At 47.0% G+C, this 21,911-nt stretch overlaps 1 protein-coding gene and 1 long non-coding RNA gene across 4 annotated transcripts in view; both read right to left on the reverse strand.

The window, feature by feature from the left end:
• Nucleotides 1-21,299, reverse strand: part of LOC142073340 (uncharacterized) — a 25,242-nt gene extending 3,943 nt beyond the window's left edge. The window contains exon 1 of the long non-coding RNA XR_012670163.1: nt 21,133-21,299. This is a non-coding gene — a long non-coding RNA (uncharacterized LOC142073340). The remainder of the gene's footprint in view (nt 1-21,132) is intronic.
• Nucleotides 1-21,711, reverse strand: part of LOC125643839 (syntaxin-binding protein 4) — a 122,631-nt gene extending 100,920 nt beyond the window's left edge. Inside the window, exon 1 of one of the 3 annotated variants that reach the window (XR_007358843.2) lies at nt 21,344-21,711. Coding sequence is in view for 2 of the 3 variants with exons in the window: in XM_075132804.1 (XP_074988905.1) it covers nt 21,344-21,408 (65 nt within the window). In the remaining variant the exon portion in view is untranslated. The remainder of the gene's footprint in view (nt 1-21,343) is intronic. The other 2 variants (XM_075132804.1, XM_048867040.2) reach the window with 2 other exon arrangements.
• Between the last annotated feature and the right edge of the window lie 200 nt (nt 21,712-21,911).

Consider the following 21,911-nt stretch of genomic DNA (forward strand, 5'->3'; position numbering starts at 1 on the left):
GTTTAAAATTATTTAAAACTTATACTGTATATGTATATAATGTCTTTTGTCTGGCAAAAAAAATTTCCCCCGGAACCTAACCCCTCTATTTACAGGTTTCAGAGGAACAGCCGTGTTAGTCTGTATTCGCAAAAAGAAAAGGAGTACTTGTGGCACCTTAGAGACTAACCAATTTATTTGAGCATGAGCTTTCGTGAGCTACAGCTCACTTCATCAGATGTTTACCGTGGAAAACATTACATTAATTCTTATGGGGAAATTGGATTCACTTAACATTGTTTCGCTTAAAGTAGCATTTTTCAGGAACATAACTACAACATTAAGTGAGGAGTGACTGTACGAGAAATCCAAGTACTATAACTAATAGTTTGTGTCACTGAGAACAGTCTAGCAGTCTCACTCAGGTTGGGAGTAGCAGCACTCTCAATGGCTTTTTACCAGGCGCTAGCCAGGCAATTGCAGTTCCCTGGCGAAGCTGTGCAGGGAAATCCAGGATTTATAGGCTACAGAGGATAAATAACCCTACATTCTCTAGAGAGACCAGAAATCATGACTTTGATTGGCCTGCCCTGATTTCTCTAGCAACATTCCTGCATCCTCCCTCTCCTGATGGCCAGCAGTACAGCCAGACGGAGAAGAGCTGAAGTATTGTCATATTACAGCTTTGTCAGTGACATGACTGCCAAAGCCAACTTCTGCTTCAACAGAGGGCCAGCTCAGGGCCTGATCGTCCAGCCCTTAACACAGGCAGGGCTCCTGTGGACAGGCAGGACTGCAGGATAAAGCCCCAGAGGGGAAACATTCACAGCTATTTGGAGAAGCGGCTCTACGGAAGCCAGACTCAGCCAATCTGGAAACACATCTCTCTGTCCCAGGTGGGTCCCTGCATATCAGCAATGAAAGCAATGTATTCGAAGTGCGGTTTTCAGTTACTGACAGGGCAAGTCGGCTGTGGGTGGGTTCTTGCAAAACTTTCTAAGGACAAAACTAACCCAGCATGGTTTTGAATTCTGGATTCACAGCCTTTAGGATATATACAGTACTTTGCCTTCTCACACATTTCCCCTGGTCACTTGGGACTCAAAGTTAAATAAATAAATAATCGATCTCTCTCTTGCCCTACTTAGGACTATGAGGAGGGAGCATTTAGAACACGCCATTCGGGGCAGACAGTGAACCAGCCCGCAGCATTGCTCAAGACGGTACACGTAGGACCATGAAGTTAGCTGACCCCCAGCGTTCCCAATATACACAGAGGAGCCAGCAGCAAAGCAGCCCTAACCTAGCCCAGATGCACACAGTAGCATGTAGTAAAGCAGCAAGTAGCAGACTCCTGCTGGTTTCCTGCTTGTGGGAATGTACCATTTTGTTACAGTGAGCATCAGGAAATGGGCATGCACAGAGATCCCCCGCCTTAGAATTCTGCATCCCTCTCCCATGAGCATCATACACCCATGGAGCCTCTTTTCCTCCCACCCTGAGGCATCCTCCCCTCATCACTGATCTCAAGGGGCCTTTCACTTTGTCCCCTTTTCCTTAAGGGGTGAAGGTGAATGCTGGTGAAAGGAGGGCCATGCCTAACCTTGGGGAAAGGGTGAATATTAACACAGTCAAATCCTAGAGAAGACAGGGCCATTGTCTTAATGCATGTTAGCTGCTTGACGTATATCCTAGGTTCCCACTCAGACAGCTTAACGCCTGCTAAAACTAGGTCTCCCTGTGCCTGCTTCACAGAAGACAGGAGTCTGTTATAGTTCCAGTTTAAGTGCTCCAGGGGCTGTAGCAGCTCATGCTTTTAGCTCTGGGGGTTCCCACATCAATCCCCGCTGTGCTGGCCAAGATGGCAACCGTCACCTATGAGACGGCAGTCCCACCAGGCCAGGAGCGATGTGGGAACGAGCAATGAACACCAAATGGTTGCAGCAGGTGTGACGTTAGCTTTAGCCTAGCTGCTGCCTGTGCCCCTGACCATTTCCTCTGGTGTGGTTGTTCATTTACAGTAGTTCTCTTGGAAGTGGCCCCAAGGATGCTTGCTTCCCACCCCTGCCTCTACAGGGATGTGGGGGGAACTTGTGAAAAAACTAGGCTTATAACTGCTGCAGCTCAATCAGAACTACGACACACTGTGCTGCACACACGACACTATCCTAAAAATAAATTCATAGGTTCAGAGATTAAGTGATCATCATGGTCCCTTCTGGTCTTGCAGTCTGACATCCTGCCTGACACGGGCCAGAAGACTTTCTGCTTCAACTAGAGAATGGTTTTTAAAAAGAAAAATCCAGTCTCGATTTTAAAGTTTCCAGTGGTGGAGAATCCACCACAGCCCTTGGTAAACTTAATTAGCTTCCCTGTGAAAAGTCTGCACCTTACTTCTAACCTGAATCGATCTGGTTTCAACTTCCAGCCTTGGAACTTGTTAAACCCTTTTTCTGCTAGATTGACAAGAAAGGGCTCTTCAAATTCCTCTTCCCCATTTAGGTACTTATAGAACGTGATCAAGTCACTTCTTAACTGTCTCTTGGAAAGATAAATAGATTGAGCTCCTGGAGTCTTCCACTATCAGACAGGTCTCCCAACCCTTTAATCATTCTTGTGCATCGTCTTTGAACCCTCTCCGATTTTTTCAACATTCTTCTTTAATTGTTGATGTCAAACCTGTTCACAGTGTTCCAGTAGTGGTCACACCAATGCCAAACACAGAGGCGATATATCCTCTCTATTCCCACTTGATATTCCCTCTTTATACATCCAAGGATCCAATTAGCCCATTTGGCCACATCACTGCACTGGGAGCTCCTCATGTTCAGCTGATTATCTACCTTGACCCCCAAGTCTACCCATCTTAACTCAGTTTTTGTTCTGTTTTTATTCAGTCACAACTCAGACAACATCCCACTAAACCCAACAAGTGATTGAATGAGCAAAAATTTCAGGATCTGGCTCCTCAATAATATTTTTGTCTATATTTAGATTGTGTAGATTATTTGAAGAAGTAAAAAAAAAAGTCACACTCTCTCATGCAGCCATTATCCCAACACAGTTTTCAAATGTCACTGACTATTAAGATAGTATGTGTAGTTTTCAGAAGGAGGAAATCAAAAGTAGTCAACCCAACTTTATAAAGAAAGTCCTGTGCAATCCTTCTTTTTGGGGACTGAAGAACCTCAAACAAATGTGGGTTTATAGACCAAAGCAGATTTGAGAGATGGTTTTCAAAATGGTTAGACTTTCCCCTTAAGTAAAATACACAGCTTCACATGCCCCTTCAAAGTTCAATATTTCCACGTACAAAAAATACCTGGTTAATTTCCCTTCCCTCTCTCCTCACCCCAAATATCATCTAAGAATATAGGAATGGCCATACCAGGTCAGACCAATGGCTCATCACCAATGGCCCAGTACCCTGTCCTCCGACAGTGGCCAATGCCAGGTACTCCAGAGGGAATAAACAGAACCGAGCAATTATCCAGTGATCCATCCTCTGTTGTCTAGTACCAACATCTGGTAGTCAGAGCCTGGACATCGTGGCTCATAGTCATCGATGGACCTCTCCTCAATCAACTTATCTAATTCTTTTTTGAACTCAGTTACACTCTTGCGCTTCACAACATCCCTTGGCAACAGGCAAAGTGAAATAAGAAATTTCAGGAAGACAAGCATTTCTCTTACAAAGTTTGAAGAGAGGGTAAACAAGCTATCAGCGGCTCTGTGATGAGGTTGTTTGTGTAGTACCTATGTATCCAACTGAGACAAACATTCTATAAGTACCGTATGTACCAACATCTGTTTCAGTCCAAATCGCCAGATGTGTTGACTTGAGATCAAGATTAACGGAATGTAAATATCTCATTTTTGGAAGCTTTAACAAGCTCTTTTTTCTTTCAAAACCACTCAAGTTATTGCGGCATGTTCCTCGATAGCGCCCCCCTGCAAGTTCAGTTTGACTGGGATTGCCCCCGCATTTGCGATCCTTGCTCTTCTGCTCCCAACCTTCTCTCACAAAGCAAAAGGTTAATCTGCTTTTCTAGCTTGCTGTAATTTGGGGAAGAGTCAGAAACTCTGTCTTTCTACAATTGAAGTCTAATCTCTCAGCCGTTTAGAAACAGATCTGCTTAGTTTAAGTGGCTATTGTGGACAAACAAAAGGCTCTAGCTTCCTTCCTGGAACAGTTTCTGAGGTTGATTTGATGGTTTAATTTTACAGCCATGCTTCCTCCATCCTACTCGCCCAAATCTGCCCTCAGCTCTCGAGAGCTCCTTACAGCTTGCCCTTCCCAGCACCCCTATTGCCCTTCAAGGTCTGGGGGACAGTAACGTCAGTTTATCTCATGCTTTTCCAAAGAGGGAAACATGCACTGCTGCCCTTTGAAGTCCCCCTTCCAAGGTTTCACCCATACCACATCCCAGCCATGATCAGAGGTCACTGCAGACATGATGCAGAGCGTCCCCCACATTTAGCATTTTCTCTTCTTCTCTCACCTTCCTCTAAAACCCATCACTGCCATTGGGCAAGGGTCTCATACACCCAGTCATGGCTGCATAGTAACACATCCACAAATGCTCCCATGGCCCCCAGTGAGACTACTCGGGGAGTAAGGGAGTACTCCAACGGAGTACGGGTGGACCTCAGAATTCATGCTACTATTTATCTGACCTTCAGTGAGCAGACAGCTCCACTTGGATCTCCTGCACCACAGTTCTGCCAAGACATTAATGTAGCATTTTTGCTAGGATTGCACAGAGGGGTACAAACTGCCAATCTAAATCACACCAAGGGTCCATCTAGCCTACTGTCCTATCTGACAAAGGCCAAAGCCAAATGCATCAGAGGACAGTAAAATCCCTATAACGCATCTAACAGCGCAATAACATACCAATAGGTTGGGAAATTTTCATGACACTAGTTCATGATTAGTTTATACATTGAAGTGTGAGGACTAATAGCCTTTGCAAGGTTTCTTCTATTATTACTCTTCATAAATCTTTTCTTTTACTGTTATTAAGCCATTTGCCTCAGTCTTGTCGCACTGAGTTCCCTAGAACACATATTGTGCAAAGAGTGAAATAAACACAACGTGCCCAATTCATTGTTACAACTCTGGAGTTACACTGGTGTAACCCCACTGAAGTGAGAGAGTAGAGAATCAAGAACTATAGATCTAATTTTGACTCCAATCCAGTGGACGTGTGTGTGTGTGTGTGTGTGTGTGTGTGTGTGTACACAAACACAGAGATTTACATACACACACACACACACATTCTTTCTTGCCCTGAATTATAAGGAAACCTATTTTAAATGCAGTAGAAACTCAGCTGTATCTAAAAAATATTGTATTCATTCAAGTAAACAAGTTGATACGCACGCACACAAACAAACAATATTAAGAAAAATAAAATACTCCAGCTAAAATCAATCAGCTCTTACTCAGTCAGCAAATCAGATGTATTAAGGGTTAACAGGATTACTAAGTCCCCTAGGTTTCCGAATCCCCTCAGCTGCAGGATTTCACTGGTTATAAACTTATTAACAAAAGCAGGTTGTTCCTTCCAGACTGGAAGAACTGAAAGCTAAGATCCCTTCTCTCCCCAGGCATCCAGTCTAGACTCCATCTGCCAGCCTGCAAATACTTTCTGCCCTCTGGGTTAAGCTGTCTGGGTCCCCTGATGGGCAGCAAATTAATTGGGGAAAATAAGAGGCCGACAGCAGGAAACCAAAGGGAGATAAGTCCCAATGATTCCAAAGCCCACTGAAAAATTCACTGTACATGGAAGAAAAGCAGCAGGGAAAGAGAAGCAGCTGCCTAAGGAAAGGAACAGGGATGTTAAAATAAAGTCCTCAGGGCCAAATCCTAGTCCCATTTGATTTAGTTGGACAAACCCCATAGATTTCCTTAGGACAAGGATCTTACCCTCTGGCTCCAATGAGATCTAACTGCAGAGTGGAAATATGAAAAGAAAAATCATGAAGAACATTTTGTTGAAATAGTTTCTTGGGTTCCCCCGTGGCAAAAAATTGCACGTTTCACCAACCTTTTCTGTTGAACTTTTGACGTAGGAAAAACTTCTAATAGCCCTTGAGCTGCTTGGAAAAAAGAGGTAAGTGGGAAAGTTCTCTCCCTTTTCTTTTTGGTCAAAATAGGCCTTTTGATCAAAGTAGGAATCAAAAAACAAAAATCAGGAAAACTGAGACCAGCACTTGTTCTAGCGGTTGATGGAACCCTGCCCCCGTGGAGACCAAACAGCATAAAACCCAATGCCTTCTGAGAAAGAGGCCTCATGTTCTCAGGCTGAAAGGGATTGAATCTGCCTGACAGACTGGCATAAGGCCCTGATTCGGCAATGGGTGGGCCTCTATGCTAAGCCCTGAGGAAACCAAAGGGCCTGTGAGGCCTCAGGTACCATGGGAGGAAGCATGAAGGGGCTTGTCCAAGCATTGTAACTTGTAGGATTGGGGCCAAATCAGTAATAATTCCACTCAAGTCAATGGAGCTACCTAGGCACACCTGACAGCAGGAGCCAGTCCCAGGCAGCACTGTGTGTGTTTTCCTTTACGAGCCCACAGGAAGCTGCCCCATTTCTCCTTATGCCCACCAAGGCCTCCTCCCTCCCGGTGTCTGCTTTTGAAAGATAGCCTGTTGGCTGCTGACGCCACCTTCTGCCACGGAAGCCAATGGGTTATTCCAACACTTCCTTCATTGGCCGGAGAAGGAAAACGCCATACCAGATCCCTTCATCCATTATCACTCAGTCACATTTCTGTGGGCCATCACAGAGCGGTGATCAGTCTCTACCCAACAGAGCTTGCAGCGTAAATAATACAATAGCTCTCATGACCTGTCTAGGAGCTGCCCCACCCCACAGTGGCTGAGTGGGTTTCATCTCTCCCTCCTCACAACCCCACTCCTGGCAAGGAACTCAGTAACATTCCAGTTGCTACTGAACAGTAATCTGATTTTTCTCAATCTCCCCTGCATTAGAAGTGCTCTTTCCCTCCTCTTTCCTTCGTCCCGTTTCTCCTCTCCTTTCTCTTTTTAGTAAGTCTTGTTCTCACCCGTCACAGCCCTTTCCCCACCCCTGCCTATGTCAGCAGCACGGCTCGACTCCTTCGGCTTCTTTGATTCCTTTCTCCAGCCCAGTTGCACCATCTTACTGCTCATTGTGCTCCTGGCTGTATTTCAGCAAGGGAGATCTACATCTATAAAGCTGCTTCACTGGCCCCCTTCAAATCCCTCCTTTGCTGGGACAAACTCCACAGTGGTCAGGCAGCTGGTGTGCCGAGATCACTGCCTGGTCATGCTGAGCAGTATCATTTCATTGTTTCTTTGTGCACCCCACATCTGTCTGAATCCACCTTATACTGAATCTTGTCTTATACTTAGATTGTGAGCTATTGGGGCAGGAACTGTGTTTCTGTTCCATGTTAGTACAGCACCCAGCACAATGCTAGCACCAATACAAATAACATGGCAAGGCACAGACTTGCAAAAAAATCTATCCAGCCAAGGCAAGTCATCACTTTTGATGGGCAGATAATTTCTCATTTGTTTTATCCTCACTGTTGGAGAGGATGATATTTGTATCTAAGCTGTACATTTCATGACAATTTTGCAAAGCTGACTTCGCTTCCACTGGAGGATCTCAAAGTGCTTTATAAGCATTAATGAATTAAGCCTCACAGTTGAGCCTGATCCAAATCCCATCAACTGACTTCAGTAGGCTTTCAATCAGGCCCAGTGCCCCCAGGTAGGCCAGCAGTATTGCGCCCATTTTACAGATGGGAAAACTCAGTCATGGAGACACAAAATTAAATGCCCAAGATAACAGCAACATAGCCAGAAACTGAACCTAAGGGCACTGGCTTCCAGTCCCCGGCCACTAATCACTGCCTAGGACACAGATTTTAGAACTTGCTCTGTTCACTCATCTGTGCAGGGGAAAGGTTGCCCAAGTGTAACTTCCCAGCAGGTGTGACTGCACAAAAAGTACCAGGGTATGGGTCAGTTTAGTTAATCTGTTCATTCATTCATTCCAGACACTATAACAAATTAATCTTTTAATCAGTAGCAGAGTTGGGCCACATTTATCAAAGTGATGGGGCAGCGTTATCTCACTTGCCATCTGTTTGCTGCCCTGAAGAGCTCGCTTCCTGGACAAAATACTAAGCAAAGTATAAGGCCAGCAGAACACCACCCAGCCCATCTGGCACTTTTCACACACTGGGGATCCTGGAGGGAGCTTGGCTTTCCCCTAAGCCGACAATCAACAGGACTAATCAGACACATACTGTAGCAGAAACAGAGCAGCTTCTGCTAGGCAGATTGCTGCACAAACTCTTCAGGCAGCTAAATCCAGCAGAGCTTTTCTCCGGATACAGGGTTGGGTCTGAAATTGTGTACTGGAGAGGAGAGCAAACTTCTGGGGAGAGGAAGCTTTTCACCCACCTGATTTGCAATCCCATGAAAATGAAGTCAGGTGAGGTCTGAGGGACTTTGGCGCCATGCCCACAAATTGTGAAGATACACTAACGGGTTGGGTTTTGCTGAGGGTGTTTTTTAAAGCATTTAGGCAGACTGTCGTTGTCTAACAGTGTGTCTGTATAGGAACTTGTATAGCCCTCTGTCAAGGTTCCCTCCCCACTCTGAACTCTAGGGTACAGATGGGGGGAACCTGCATGAAAGACCCCCTAAGCTTATTCTTACCAGCTTAGGTTAAAAACTTCCCCAAGGTACAAACGTTGCCTTCTCCTTGAACAGTACGCTACCACCACCAAGCGTTTTAAACAAAGAGCAGGGAAAGAGACCACTTGGAGAGGTCTTCCCCCAAAAATATCCCCCAAGCCCTACACCCCCTTTCCTGGGGAAGACTTGATAATAATCCTCACCAATTTGTACAAGTGAACACAGACCCAACCCCTTGGATATTAAGAACAATGAAAAAGCAATCAGGTTCTTAAAAGAAGAATTTTAATTAAAGAAAAGGTAAAAGAATCACCTCTGTAAAATCAGGATGGTAAATACCTTACAGGGTAATCAGATTCAGAACACAGAGAGTCCCTCTAGGCAAAACCTTAAATTACAAAAAATAGGAATAAACCTCCTTCTTAACACAGGGAAAATTCACATAAATCAAAAGATAAACTAATCCGCCTTGCCTGGCTTACCTATACTGGTTGCAATATTGGAGACTTGGATTAGGATGGATTGGAGAAGATGGATTTCTGCCGGGCCTCTCTCAGTCCCAAGAGAGAACCATCATGAAACAAAGAGCACAAACAAAAGCCTTCCCCCTTCTTGGTCCTTTGAGTCAGGTGCCAGCCAGGTTAGCTGAGCTTCTTAACCCTTCACAGGTAACAGGATGTTGCTTCTGGCCAGGAGGGATTTTATAGCACTGTATACAGAAAGGTGGTTACCCTTCCCTTTATATTTATGACACGCCCCCCAAATCACAGATAGGGTGAAAACACTGGCTATGATTTCTTCCTGGAGCTTTAGGAAAAAACAGAGTTAATAAGACACATGGATCTCTAAATATACTACTAACTGTATAAAGACTAACAATATTTTCCACATCTTAAGGACGATTTGGACCAGTTGATTCCAGGAAACTTTCATAGGAGAGTGCATCAGCCACTTTGTTAGAAACTCCTGAAATGTGTTGTATGTCGAAATCAAAATCTTGGAGAGCTAAAGTCCACCGAATAAGTTTTTTGTTATTTCCCTTGGCGGCATGAAGCCACTGTAGCACAACATGGTCGGTTTGCAGATGGAAACGCCATCCCCAAACGTATGGGCGTAGCTTTTCCAAAGCGTAGGCAATGGTGTAACATTTCTTTTCACTGATTGACCAGTGGCTTTCCCTCTCAGATAGCTTCTTGCTGAGAAACATGACAGGATGGAACTCTTGATTCGGTCCTTCCTGCATTAAGACTGCTCCCACACCACGCTCGGACGCATCTGTGGTTACTAGGAACAGTTTGTCAAAGTCTGGGGCCCTTAGTACAGGGTCAGACATGAGTGTCGCTTTAAGCTGATTAAAGGCCTTCTGACACTCTTCGGTCCACTGAACGGCATTTGGCTGTTTCTTTTTGGTTACGTCTGTTAGTGGGGCGGCAATTTGGCTGTATTGCAGTACAAATCATCTGTAATAACCGGCCAAACCTAAGAAGGATTGGACCTGTTTCTTTGAATTTGGGACAGGCCACTTTTGGACAGCACCCACTTTGGCCTGTAGGGGGTTGATAGTTCCTTGACCCACCTAGTGTCCAAGGTAAGTCACACTGTTTAGGCCTATTTGACACTTCTTAGCCTTAACAGTTAGTCCTGCCTCCCTTATGCGCTCAAAGACTTTTTATAGATGTTCCAGGTGTTCTGCCCAGGAATCCGAAAATATGGCCACATCGTCAACGTAGGTGACTGCATATTCTCCCAATCCCGCTAGGAGACCATCTACAAGTCTTTGGAAGGTGGTGGGTGCATACCGCAGTCCGAAAGGGAGCACATTAAACTCACACAGCCCGACATGTGTGATGAAGGCTGACTTTTCCTTGGCAGATTCATCCTGCGGCACCTGCTAGTACCCCTCAGTTAAGTCCAAGGTAGAGATGAATTGAGCCCATCCCAGTTTCTCCAATAGTTCATCTGTGCATGGCATTGGATAGTTGTCTGGGCGAGTTACCGCATTTAGCTTATGGCAGTCCATGCAAAAACGTATCTCCTCAACTGGTTTGGGAACTAGAACCACTGGAGATGCCCATGCACTGCTGGAGGGGTGGATTACACCCATCTGTAGCATATCCTGGATCTCCCGTTCTATAGCAGTTTTAGCTTGAGGAGACACCCGGTAAGGTTGGGCTCTAATTGGGTGAGCATTACCTGTGTCAATGGAGTGGTATGCCCGTTCAGTCAGTTCTGGGGTGGCTGAGAATGTTGGAGCGTAACTAGTGCACAGCTGCTTGATCTGCTGTCGTTACATATGCCCAAGGGTCATGGAGAGGTTCACCTCTTCCACGCCACCATCACTTTTCCCTTCGTAGTAGACACCTTCAGGCTACTCACCTTTATCTCCTCACTGGGCTGTAAACTGGCAAACCTTGAATTCTCTGAAATAAAAGGGCTTTAGAGAATTAATATGGTACACCTTAGGCTTTTGGTTTGAGGTTAGGAATGCTATGAGATAATTAACAGCTCCCAGGCACTCTTGGACCGTGAATGGCCCTTCCCACGACACTTCCATTTTATGTGCCTGGAGCACCTTTAAGACCATGACGTCGTCCCCTACTTTGAAGGAACGCTCTCTGGCATGTTTATCATACCAGGCTTTTTGCTCTTTTTGAGCATCTTTTAGGTTTTCTTTAGCAAGAGCTAAAGAGGTTCGAAGGGTGGTTTGTAGGTTGGTTACAAAGTCCAGAATGTTAGTTCCTGGAGAAGGTGTAAACTCCTCCCATTGCTGCTTCACCAACTGTAACGGCCCCTTAACCTCACGGCCATACACAAGTTCAAATGATGAAAACCCTAAACTGGGATGTGGTACAGCTCTGTAGGCAAAGAGCAACTGTTGCAAAACTAGGTCCCAATCACTGGAGTGCTCATTTATGAATTTACGTATCATGGCCCCCAAAGTTTCATTAAACTTCTCCACCATGCCATTTGTTTGATGGTGGTAAGGCGTGGCAACCAAGTGATTTACCCCAGGACCTTCCCAAAGGCTTTCCATAGTTCCTGCCAGGAAATTAGTTCCTGCATCTGTAAGGATGTCGGAGGGCCAACCTACCCTGGCAAAAATGTCTATTAGTGCCTGGCACACACTTTTAGCCCTGGTGTTGCTTAGAACTACTGCTTCCGGCCACCGGGTGGCAAAATCCACGAAAGTCAGTATGTACTGCTTTCCTCTGGGTGTCTTTTTCAGAAAAGGACCCAGAATATCCACAGCTACTCGCTGATATGGAACCTCAATGATGGGGAGTGGCTTGAGAGGGGCTTTGACCTGGTCTTGGGGTTTTCCCATTCTTTGGCATACCTCACAAGATCGGACATAGGCAGAAACATCCTTACACATTCCCTCCCAATGGAACGACCTCCCCAAATAGTCTTTGGTCCTGTTCACCCCAGCATTGCCACTAGGATGATTGTGGGCTAAGCTCAAGAGCTTTCCCCGGTACTTAGTTGGAACTACCAACTGTCTCTGAGGATGCCAGTTTTCCTGGTGCCTACCAGAAAGAGTTTCCTTGTATAAAAGTCCTCTTTCTACAACAAACCAGGATCGATTTGAAGAGTTGAGAGGCGGTGGGTTGCTCCGGCCCTCCATCCAAGCTCTCTGGAGGCTTTCATCTGCTTCCTGTTCGGCCTGGAACTGTTCCCTTGATGCTGGAGACATCAGTTCCTCATTGGATTGTGGACCTAGGCTTGGTCCCTCTGGAAGTGATGCAGGTGATGGGGCTGTTTCCATTCATGATGAACCGCTCTCCGCTGGTGCACTATGGGGTATTTCAGGCTCCGGCTGAGCCTCTTGTGTAGGGTCATCTGCTGCTGCTGCCAGTGCAGGCTCGTGGTGCCCTCTGGTGTTGGAGCTGTAGACGGAGTTGCAAGCGCTGGACTCAGTGCTGGCAGTGGTTCTGGTGCTGGTTGCTTCGGCAGTTTCGGTTCAGGGACTGGCTTTGGCTGGGTCTCTGGGACTGGATCCACTACGGCCGTTGCAGTCATTGGCAGAGGATCCGGTTCCACCACCTCCATCTGGGTCTCTGGTAACCCAGACGGGGCCCTGGTGGAAGGCTCAGGAACAGGAATAGGTGTGGAAGCTTGCTTAGTCTGGCTGCGGGTGACCATTCCCACCCTCTTGGCCAGCTTTACCTGGTTGGCCAAGTCTTCCCCCAGCAGCATGGGAATGAGATAATCATCATAGATTGCAAAAGTCCACAGTCCTGACCAGCCCTTGTACTGGACAGGCAACTTGGCCATAGGCAAATCGAAAGAGTTGGACTTGAAGGGTTGAATTGTCACTTGGGCCTCTGGGTTGATTAAGTTGGGGTCCACTAAGGATTGGTGGATAGCTGACACCTGCGCTCCAGTGTCCCTCCACGCTGTAAACTTCTTCCCACCCACACTCACAGTTTCCCTTCGCTCTAAGGGTATCTGGGGGGCATCTGGGCCTGAGGACCTTTGGTGTGACCCTGGTGCAATGAACTGTAATCTGTTTGGGTTCTTGGGGCAGTTGGCCTTCACATGCCCCAGCTCATTACATTTAAAACATCGCCCAGTTGACTGGTCACTGGGGCAAGGTGAGTTGCTAGAGAATGGTGTGGTGGGACGATAAGGTGTCTGGGGTTTTCCGTGGGATGTAGGGGGGGCCTTGGGTTGCCCCCGGTGATAGGGTTTTATTTCGGGTTGCCCCTTCTGATATTCGCTCCAACTGCTACTAGTTTTTTCTTTTCTGCCACCTCCACCCATTTGGCTCCAATCTCCCCCACCTCAATTACAGTTTGGGGCTTCCCATTTTGGATGTACCTTTCTATTTCCTCAGGAACACCCTCTAAGAACTGCTCTATTTGCATTAGGAAGGGCAACTCTTCTGGAGATTTAACACTTGCTCCTGATATCCAGGCATCCCAATGTTTCACAATGTGGTAGGCATGTCGGGTAAATGACACGTCTGGTTTCCACCTTAGGGCTCTGAAACGCCGACGGGAATGCTCAGGTGTTAGCCCCATTCTGACTCTCGCCTGGGTTTTAAAAAGTTCATAACCGTTCATGTGTTCCTTAGGCATTTCAGCCGCCACCTCTGCTAAGGGTCCACTGAGCTGCGGCCTCAGCTCTACCATGTACTGGTCTGTAGAGATGCTGTACCCAAGGCAGGCCCTTTCGAAGTTTTCTAAGAAGGCCTCGGTATCATCGCCTGCCTTGTAGGTGGGGAACTTTCTGGGATGGGAAGCGGTACCTGGAGAAGGATTGCTAGGGTTGGTTGGTATATTCTGCTGAGCCCTTGCCTTCTCCATCTCCAGTGCAAGCTTCCTCTCTTTTTCCTTCTCCTCCTCCATAGCTCTCTTCTGCGCAGCTTCCTCTGCCTCCACCCTGGCTTTTTCTGCCTCCACCTCCAAGTGCCTTAAGGCCATCTGTCTATCATGCTCCTTTTGTTTCTCTTCAGCTTCAAATCTGGCCAACTCTAGTTTATTAGCTGCTTCACTGGTAGTCATTTTCCTGCTTTCTTGTGCTTAACTCTAGCTATACCCGAGAGGGGAGCGGGGCGGGGGGGGGGGACGGGGGGGGGGGACGGGACTTGTGAATTTCCCTGCAGGAGGTTAACTACCCTGCTTTAGGTAGAAAAAAACTCCAGCTCAAAAAAGTTTTTTTACAAAGGGATTTTTCTAACACCTCTGTCTCCAGGCAAATAGACAGAAAACCCTCTAGCTGCTCTCACCTTTAAAAAAAAAGCTCTTTAGGTCTGAGCTTTTGGTTCAAAATGATCTCTGGTTCAAAATGATCCCACTGCTCTGCCACCATGTTCAGGTTCCTTCCACATTCTGAACTCTAGGGTACAGATGTGGGTACTCGCATGAAAGACCCTCCAAGCTTATTCTTACCAGCTTAGGTTAAAAACTTCCCCAAGGCACAAACTTTGCCTTGCCCTTGAACAGTATGCTGCCACCACCAAGCGTTTTAAACAAAGAACAGGGAAAGAGACCACTTGGAGAGGTCTTCCCCCCAAAATATCCCCCAAGTCCTACACCCCCTTTCCTGGGGAAGACTTGGTAATAATCCTCACCACTTTGTATAAGTGAACACAGACCCAACCCCTTGGATATTAAGAACAATGAAAAAGCAATCAGGTTCTTAAAAGAAGAATTTTAATTAAAGAAAAGGTAAAAGAATCACCTCTGTAAAATCAGGATGGTAAATACCTTACAGGGTAATCAGATTCAAAACACAGAGAATCCCTCTAGGCAAAACCTTAAATTACAAAAAACAGGAATAAACCTCCCTCTTAACACAGGGAAAATTCACATAAATCAAAAGATAAACTAATCCGCCTTGCCTGGCTTGCCTATACTGGTTGCAATATTGGAGACTTGGATTAGGATGCTCGGAGAAGATGGATGTCTGCTGGGCCTCACTCAGTCCCAAGAGAGAACAACCACAAAAACAAAGAGCACAAACAAAAGCCTTCCCCCTTCTTGGTCCTTTGGGTCAGGTGCCAGCCAGGTTAGCTGAGCTTCTTAACCCTTTACAGGTAACAGGATGTTGCCTCTGGCCAGGAGGGATTTTACAGCACTGTATACAGAAAGGTGGTTACCCTTCCCTTTATATTTATGACACCCTCTGTTTACCTTAGGTGCTCAGATGGCCCCCATGACCATAGTACCTGAGCATCTCACAATCCTTAATGTGTTTATTAATGATCTGGATGATGGGATTAATTGCACCCTCAGCAAATTTGCAGATGACACTTGTGACAGGTTGGGTCACAGAAACCCCCTTGGGAACTACCACCTGATGTGCTGGGACTACATCTGAGCCCGTTTTCCCTGGCAGCTTGGGACTTCAGTACCTTGCCTGGTTGTGCCAGACACGCTAGCCTGCTACAGATACAGACCCAGGTCTGAACTACATCCCCCAAAAGCTGCAATCTTAACTGAAAACAGCTTAAGAAGTGCTCCTGTCTCCAGCCTCAGATACCCAGTTCCCAATGGGATCCAAACCACGAATAAATCCGCTTTACTCTGTATAAAGCTTATACAGGGTAAACTCATAAATTGTTCGCCCTCTATAACACTGATAGAGAGCTATGCACAGCTGTTTGCTCCCCCAGAAATTAGTACTTGCTCTGGGTTAATTAATAAGTAAAAAAGTGATTTTATTAAATATAAAATGTAGGATTTAAGTGGTTCCAAGTAACAACAGACAGAACAAAGTGAATTACCAAGCAAAATAAAATAAAACACGCACGTCTAAGCCTAATACAGTAACAACCTAAATGCTGGTAAATCTCACCCTCAGAGATGTTCCAATAAACTTCTTTTACAGACTGGACTTCCTCCTAGTCTGGGTCCAGCAATCACTGACATCCCTGTAGTTACTGTCCTTTGTTCCAGTTTCTTTCAGGCATCTCTTTGGGGTGGAAAGGCTATCTCTTGAGCCATCTGAAGACAGAATGGAGGGATTTCCAGGGGCTTATATAGTCTCTCTCTTGTGGGTGGAAACCCCTCTTCCTCCCTGTGTAGAATCACAGCTACAAGATGGACTTTTGAAGTCACATGGGCAAGTCACATGTCCATGCATGACTCAGTTCTCTACAGGCCGAGCCATTGCCCATGTTAGCCCGAACGTTCCCAAGAAAGCTCAGATGTGGATTGGTGTCTATCAAGGTCCATTGTTAGCCAAGTATTTCCGTTTACTTGAATAACCCCTTCACACCATGTTGATCAAATCTGCAGTAAGTGCTTTCTACAGCAAATACTTTAAATACAAGCATAGAGCCAACATTCCTAACTTCAGATATAAAAATGATACATGCATACAAATAGGATGAATACATTCAGTAGAACATAACCTTTGCAAAGATATGTTACATGGCATATCTAGCATAAAACATATTCCAGTTATGTCATATTTACTCATAAGCATATTTCTATAAAGCATTATGGGGTGCAATGTCACAACACTAAGCTGGGGGAAGAGATAGATATGCTGGAGTGTAGGGATAGGGTCCAGAGTGACCGAGGCAAATTGGAGGATTGTACCAAAGGAAATCTGATGAAGTTCAACAAGGACAAGTGCAGAGTCCTCCACTTAGGATGGAAGAATCCCATATGGCACTGCTACAGGCTAAGCAGTAGTTCTGCAGAAAAGGACCTGGGGATTTCAGTGGACGAGAAGCTGGCTATGAGTCAGCAGTGTGCCCTTGTTGCCAAAAAGGCCAACGGTATATTGGGCTATATTAGTAGGAGCATTGCCAGCAGATCGAGGGATGTGATTATTCCTCTCCATTCGGCACTGGTGAGGCCACACCTGGAGTACTGCGTCCAATTTTGGTCCTCCCACTATAGAAGCGATGTGGACAAAATGGAGAGAGTCCAGCGGAGGGCAACGAAAATGATCAGGGGTCTGGGGCACATGACTTACAAGGAGAGGCTAAGGGAACTGGGGTTGTTTAGTCTGCAGAAGAGAAGAGTGAGGGGGGATTTGATAGCAGCATTCAACTACCTGAAGGGGGGTTCCGAAGAGGATGGAGCTAGGCTGTTCTCAGGGTTGGCAGATGACAGAACAGGAAGCAATGGTCTCAAGCTGCAGTGGGGGAGGTCTAGGTTGGATATTAGAAAATACTATTTCACTAGGAGGGTGGTGAAGCACTAGAATGGGTTACCTAGAGAGGTGGTGGAATCTCCATTCTTTGAGGTTTTTAAGGCCCAGCCTGACAAAGCCCTGGCTGGGATGATTTAGTTGGTGTTGGTCCTGAGCAGGAGATTGGACTAGATGACCTCCTGAGGTCTCTTCCAACCCTAATATTCTATGATTCATCCTCACAATACCCTGGAGGGGGGGTGCCATTATGCCCATTTTACAGCTGGAGAATTGAGGCCCGGAGAGGCTAAGTGACTTGCCCAGGGTCCCACAGGAAGGCTGTGGCAGAGCAGGAAGTTGAACCCACCTCTCCAGCTAGCACCCTAACCACTGGACCATCCTTCTTCTTTAACTGTCATAGAAGCTGAGCACCTCACAATTGCGAGTGGATTGTACCTTCACTATACCCATATGAGGCAGGAAAGTGTAAGCCCCCATTTTGCACACAGGGAACAAAGGCACTGATAAATTAAAGGCTTTGCCCAAGTTCACACAGGGAATCTGCGACTAAGCCAGGAACTGAACCTAGGTCTCCTGGGGCCCAGCTTAGCGTCCCATCCACTAGGTCATCCTTTCTTCCATGAGAACATGCTGATAAAAAACACTTGAGTCCTGTTTGCACTGCAGCTTCCACCAGAGACAACTCATACCTGCCAATAGTGGGGGGGAGGGGCAGAGTGAGGGCAGTGGATTCAGCAGATATTACTGAGCATGCTCAATACAAGCCAAGCGCAAATCTGGAGGCTGGGGCGCCTCTTGCTTCCACCATTGTTCCAAAGTTCTGCTTATGGTCAATTGCTGCTACAAAAGCTTGCTCTTGTAGACAAGGCCTAAGAGGAGGATGTAGGGACTGGAAGTCATCCCCCACACCTTTTTACCTACCACGCGGTAATCTAGAGACCTCCCTATGCTCACAAGTATTTCCACTTCCACCAAGTTGGAGACGCTGGGCCAAATCCCGCTCTCCACCACACAGGTGTAAAATCAGAGTTCCAGCCCTAAAGTCAGCACAGTCAACACTGAATACACTCAAGTGTCACTAAGAGTATTAGGTGGTTCGGGTGGAATCATGAGGGAGCCAAATTCAGGAGCAGATGATGACACTGCACATGCTTTAAAAAGGAACGACTAACGTCTTTGGGAAAGCACAATGTCTCTGCTTATTCCTGGAGGCACCTCGCACATTTCTGTGTGCCTGAAAACAAATGATTGCTTATTATTATAGCGCACCCTACAGGGCTGAGATGCACCTTTTGCATGTATTCAATACAGGCGGTGACGTGCTGGAAACTGGAGATCTGGATTTAAGTCCAGACTTCACCCTCCTTGTGGAAGCATCTCTCGGGTTTTAAGTTGTTAGAGGAGTAACAATTTTTCCTGCAGCTGAAAAAGCAACTGAGCAATCCAAAAATATTCTTTGCTTATAACATTCTCCATCCCTCCTGGAAGGAATTTGCTAATGAATTCCAGTGGAAGCTACACAAATCTCTGTTACGTTTAGTTCAACATTCAAGTGTTAAACCATCAAAGAAAACAAATTTCTTGGAAACATTTAAAGAGCTTAGTCTCCCCTTACTAGGTTCTTCCTTATAAGGCATAATGAAACCTTTATGGGATTATGGGGACATAAGAAGTGAATTATTTCTAGCAAAGGTAAGAGAAAGCCCTTTTCAGAAAGCTCAGGATTGCTTTTAAAGGCAAAACCCCCTGAACGTGTCTCACATGTCACTAGAAATACAGGACCAGATCCTCAACTGGAGGAAAACCAGCGTAGGGCCACTGAAGTTAACAGATCTACAGTAGGTCACACCAGCTGAGGTCCTAGCCCACTGAATCCATAATTCATCAGCCAATGAAGTCAGTCGCACTATGGGCCCAGCTTGGGTCCATTCGAGTCAATGGGAACACTCCCATTGGCTTCAATGTACACTGGAGCGGGTCCCACATATAAGTCTATGTACCATATTTACAATTAGATATTAGCCGTCTTTCCTCTGTCCAGATTTTCTGCTTCATGGAAGCATGTACCTTAGAAAGTCAGATGAAGCCCAAGGAAGTGAATGGTAAGCTGTTTTGGATTGGGCACTGGGAGGGGGGACCAGGTAGCTTGGATGCTCAATTCACACAACAGTTGAGGGATGAATCAGGCCCTTGTCATTTATTTCTGATTGGTTTCAGTAACACCATGCTCTCCCTTTCTGAGGTTTTAAACACAGTTGTATATTTACTGCCAGTTTAATCAGATAATTACTCTTCTAACCAAGCAAGCACTTATAGTATCAAATGTCCTGTCAGAACCAAAATTGCATGTGTCATTTTGTGCATGGTATGAGCATCAGGGTGCTAATCAAGAATTCCTGGGTCCAAATCTGGTTCTGACACTGATTCTGGGGCTGTGGCCAGGTCCCTTAACCTATCTGCTCCTCTGTAGTTGGGTTACTACTACTTACCAGCCTGGGAGAATTAAATTAGATATTGGTACAGATTTAAGCTGGTGGTAAATTGGCATAACTTCTTTGAGGACAATGGACCTACTTGGAATGACACCAGCTGGACAGACGGTGTTAAGCACTAATTTTCCAGCACATTCCCCATTTATGATGGCGACAGTATTTACATATGGAATGCAGGAGTCATACACTGTACCAGGCAGGCTTCCTTCAAACTGCCCCATTTGGGAAATTAACTAGTTTACTCAACCTCAAGTGGAATTTAGAGAGAATTGAGCATCCAAGCTACCTGGTCCTCCTCCTAGTGCCCAATCCAAAACAGCCTTCCATTCACTTCATTAGGCCTCAGATCAGACCCATAGCAAGGCACTGCCAGTTGCATATGGATGTGGGGTGTGCATCTGCCTTTGACCAGATACCACCACTCATTTCATTTGCGGTCTCAGACTGGACTTGTGCAGCAGGCTCCAGGGGCCTGATCCCCTTTGTCTAGGCCACATTCCACTATTTAAACCTAGACAAAATGGATGGGAAATGCTACCAGATCTGAATGGGAGCAGAAGGACAAATGACTCTGCAAGCTGAAGAGACCCTCGGAGCCTTACCCATTTCTGCTTGTTAGTGTCCTGGAACAAGGACTGTTCAAAAAGTAGCAGCTCAGCTCCAGAGTCTATCAAACCCTCTTCCTTTCCTTGCCACAGGCTACTGATTTATTTTAAGTCATTTTTAGTTGCATTTGTCCTTCCATGGGGTGGTTCTCCAGTTATCAACCTGAGAGGAAGTAATTGGCGAGAGTCTTGGTGCAGGTTCCTAGAATCTCATGGAGTTGTCCTAGTCCTAGGAGCTTTCGTTTCTGTGATCCCAAGCTAGGGGGTTAGCATACCCCAGGTGCCAGTTTAGCATTTTTAGGGTATCACACCTGGAAGCTGGCTGACAAATGTATCTTTTAAACTCAGTCCCTTCTAGTGTAAGAGTCTCGGAGCAGGGAACCAATTCAATTCTGCTGCCTTTTCTACTGGTGCAACTCGATTGGCGCCGTTGGGGACAAGGCTGCAATGTCCCTTTCGAAATTGTGCACACTTACGATCCCAAACAAATGCTACTGGCTTAGAGAGAGGTCACAAAACGAGCGGATGGAACAGAGGGGCTGGGAGCCAAGAGCTTTGGGGAGATATTTCCACCCCTGTGGGACCCTTGGCAAAGCTTTTCACCTCGCTCTACTTCAGTTCCCCCAACCAGAAAGACAACCCCAGTGACCCATCTCACAGAGGAAGGGGGCTGAAGCCTAGTGTCCTTAAATAGTCGAGCCTTGTAAAGGGTGGCTGGAAGAAGGAAGTTAGAGGAATGCACCTGCTCTCCTTTCAGGGGACCTGCAAAGCGACTCCAAGCAGCGCCCTTCCCCGATCACAAGTCAACGCGATCTCCTCGGGACCCCCCCGCGATGGGTCCATTCCCGCTGGGCTGTGCGCCGCCGCAGGCGGCAGAAACACCCGGCCCTTTCCCCTGGGCCAGCGCTCCGCTCCGCGGCGCCCCCTCCCGGCCGGGCCAGCAGCCCGCTTACCAGTAGATGAGAGAGAGCCCGTCGAAGCGCTCCAGGTCCCTGCCCGGAGGCCGCAGATAGGACATTCTCCGCGGCCCGCAGTCACTCGGCCTGGGCACAGCTCCCGGCCAGCGCCCGGTCCGGGGCGCGGCGCCCGCTGCGGCGCCCCGCGGCCATGTGGCTGCAGCGAGGGGCTCCCTCCGGCCGCGCTCGCTCTGCCTCTCCGCGTCCTGCTGCCGCCGCCCCCGGATGGTCACCGCGGCTTTTCACTGCAGCGCGACGCGCCTAATCCCAGCCGGCCGGGCCATGTGACGGGCTCCGGCCCCGCAGGCGCGGCGGGGCTCCAGCGATCCCCGCCGCTGGCAGGGCTAGCGACAGCTGGCGCGGCTCGCGGCTTAATCCTGAATGGCAGAGCCGCCGGCAAGGGCAGGCTCCGGCTCGAGGGCTGCCAAGGCTGGAGCGCCGGCGCCGGGCAAGCAGGTGCCAGCTGGGCGCTGCCTCGCGCCGCCTCTCCCTGGATGCGCCAGAAAGGCAATAGTAGCACCTCTTCAAGGGGGTTGCACGTGCGAGGTCCATGCAAAGGGAGTGC

This window comes from Caretta caretta, chromosome 10, assembly GCF_965140235.1.
Source record: "Caretta caretta isolate rCarCar2 chromosome 10, rCarCar1.hap1, whole genome shotgun sequence".
Classification (NCBI taxonomy): Eukaryota; Metazoa; Chordata; order Testudines; family Cheloniidae; genus Caretta; species Caretta caretta.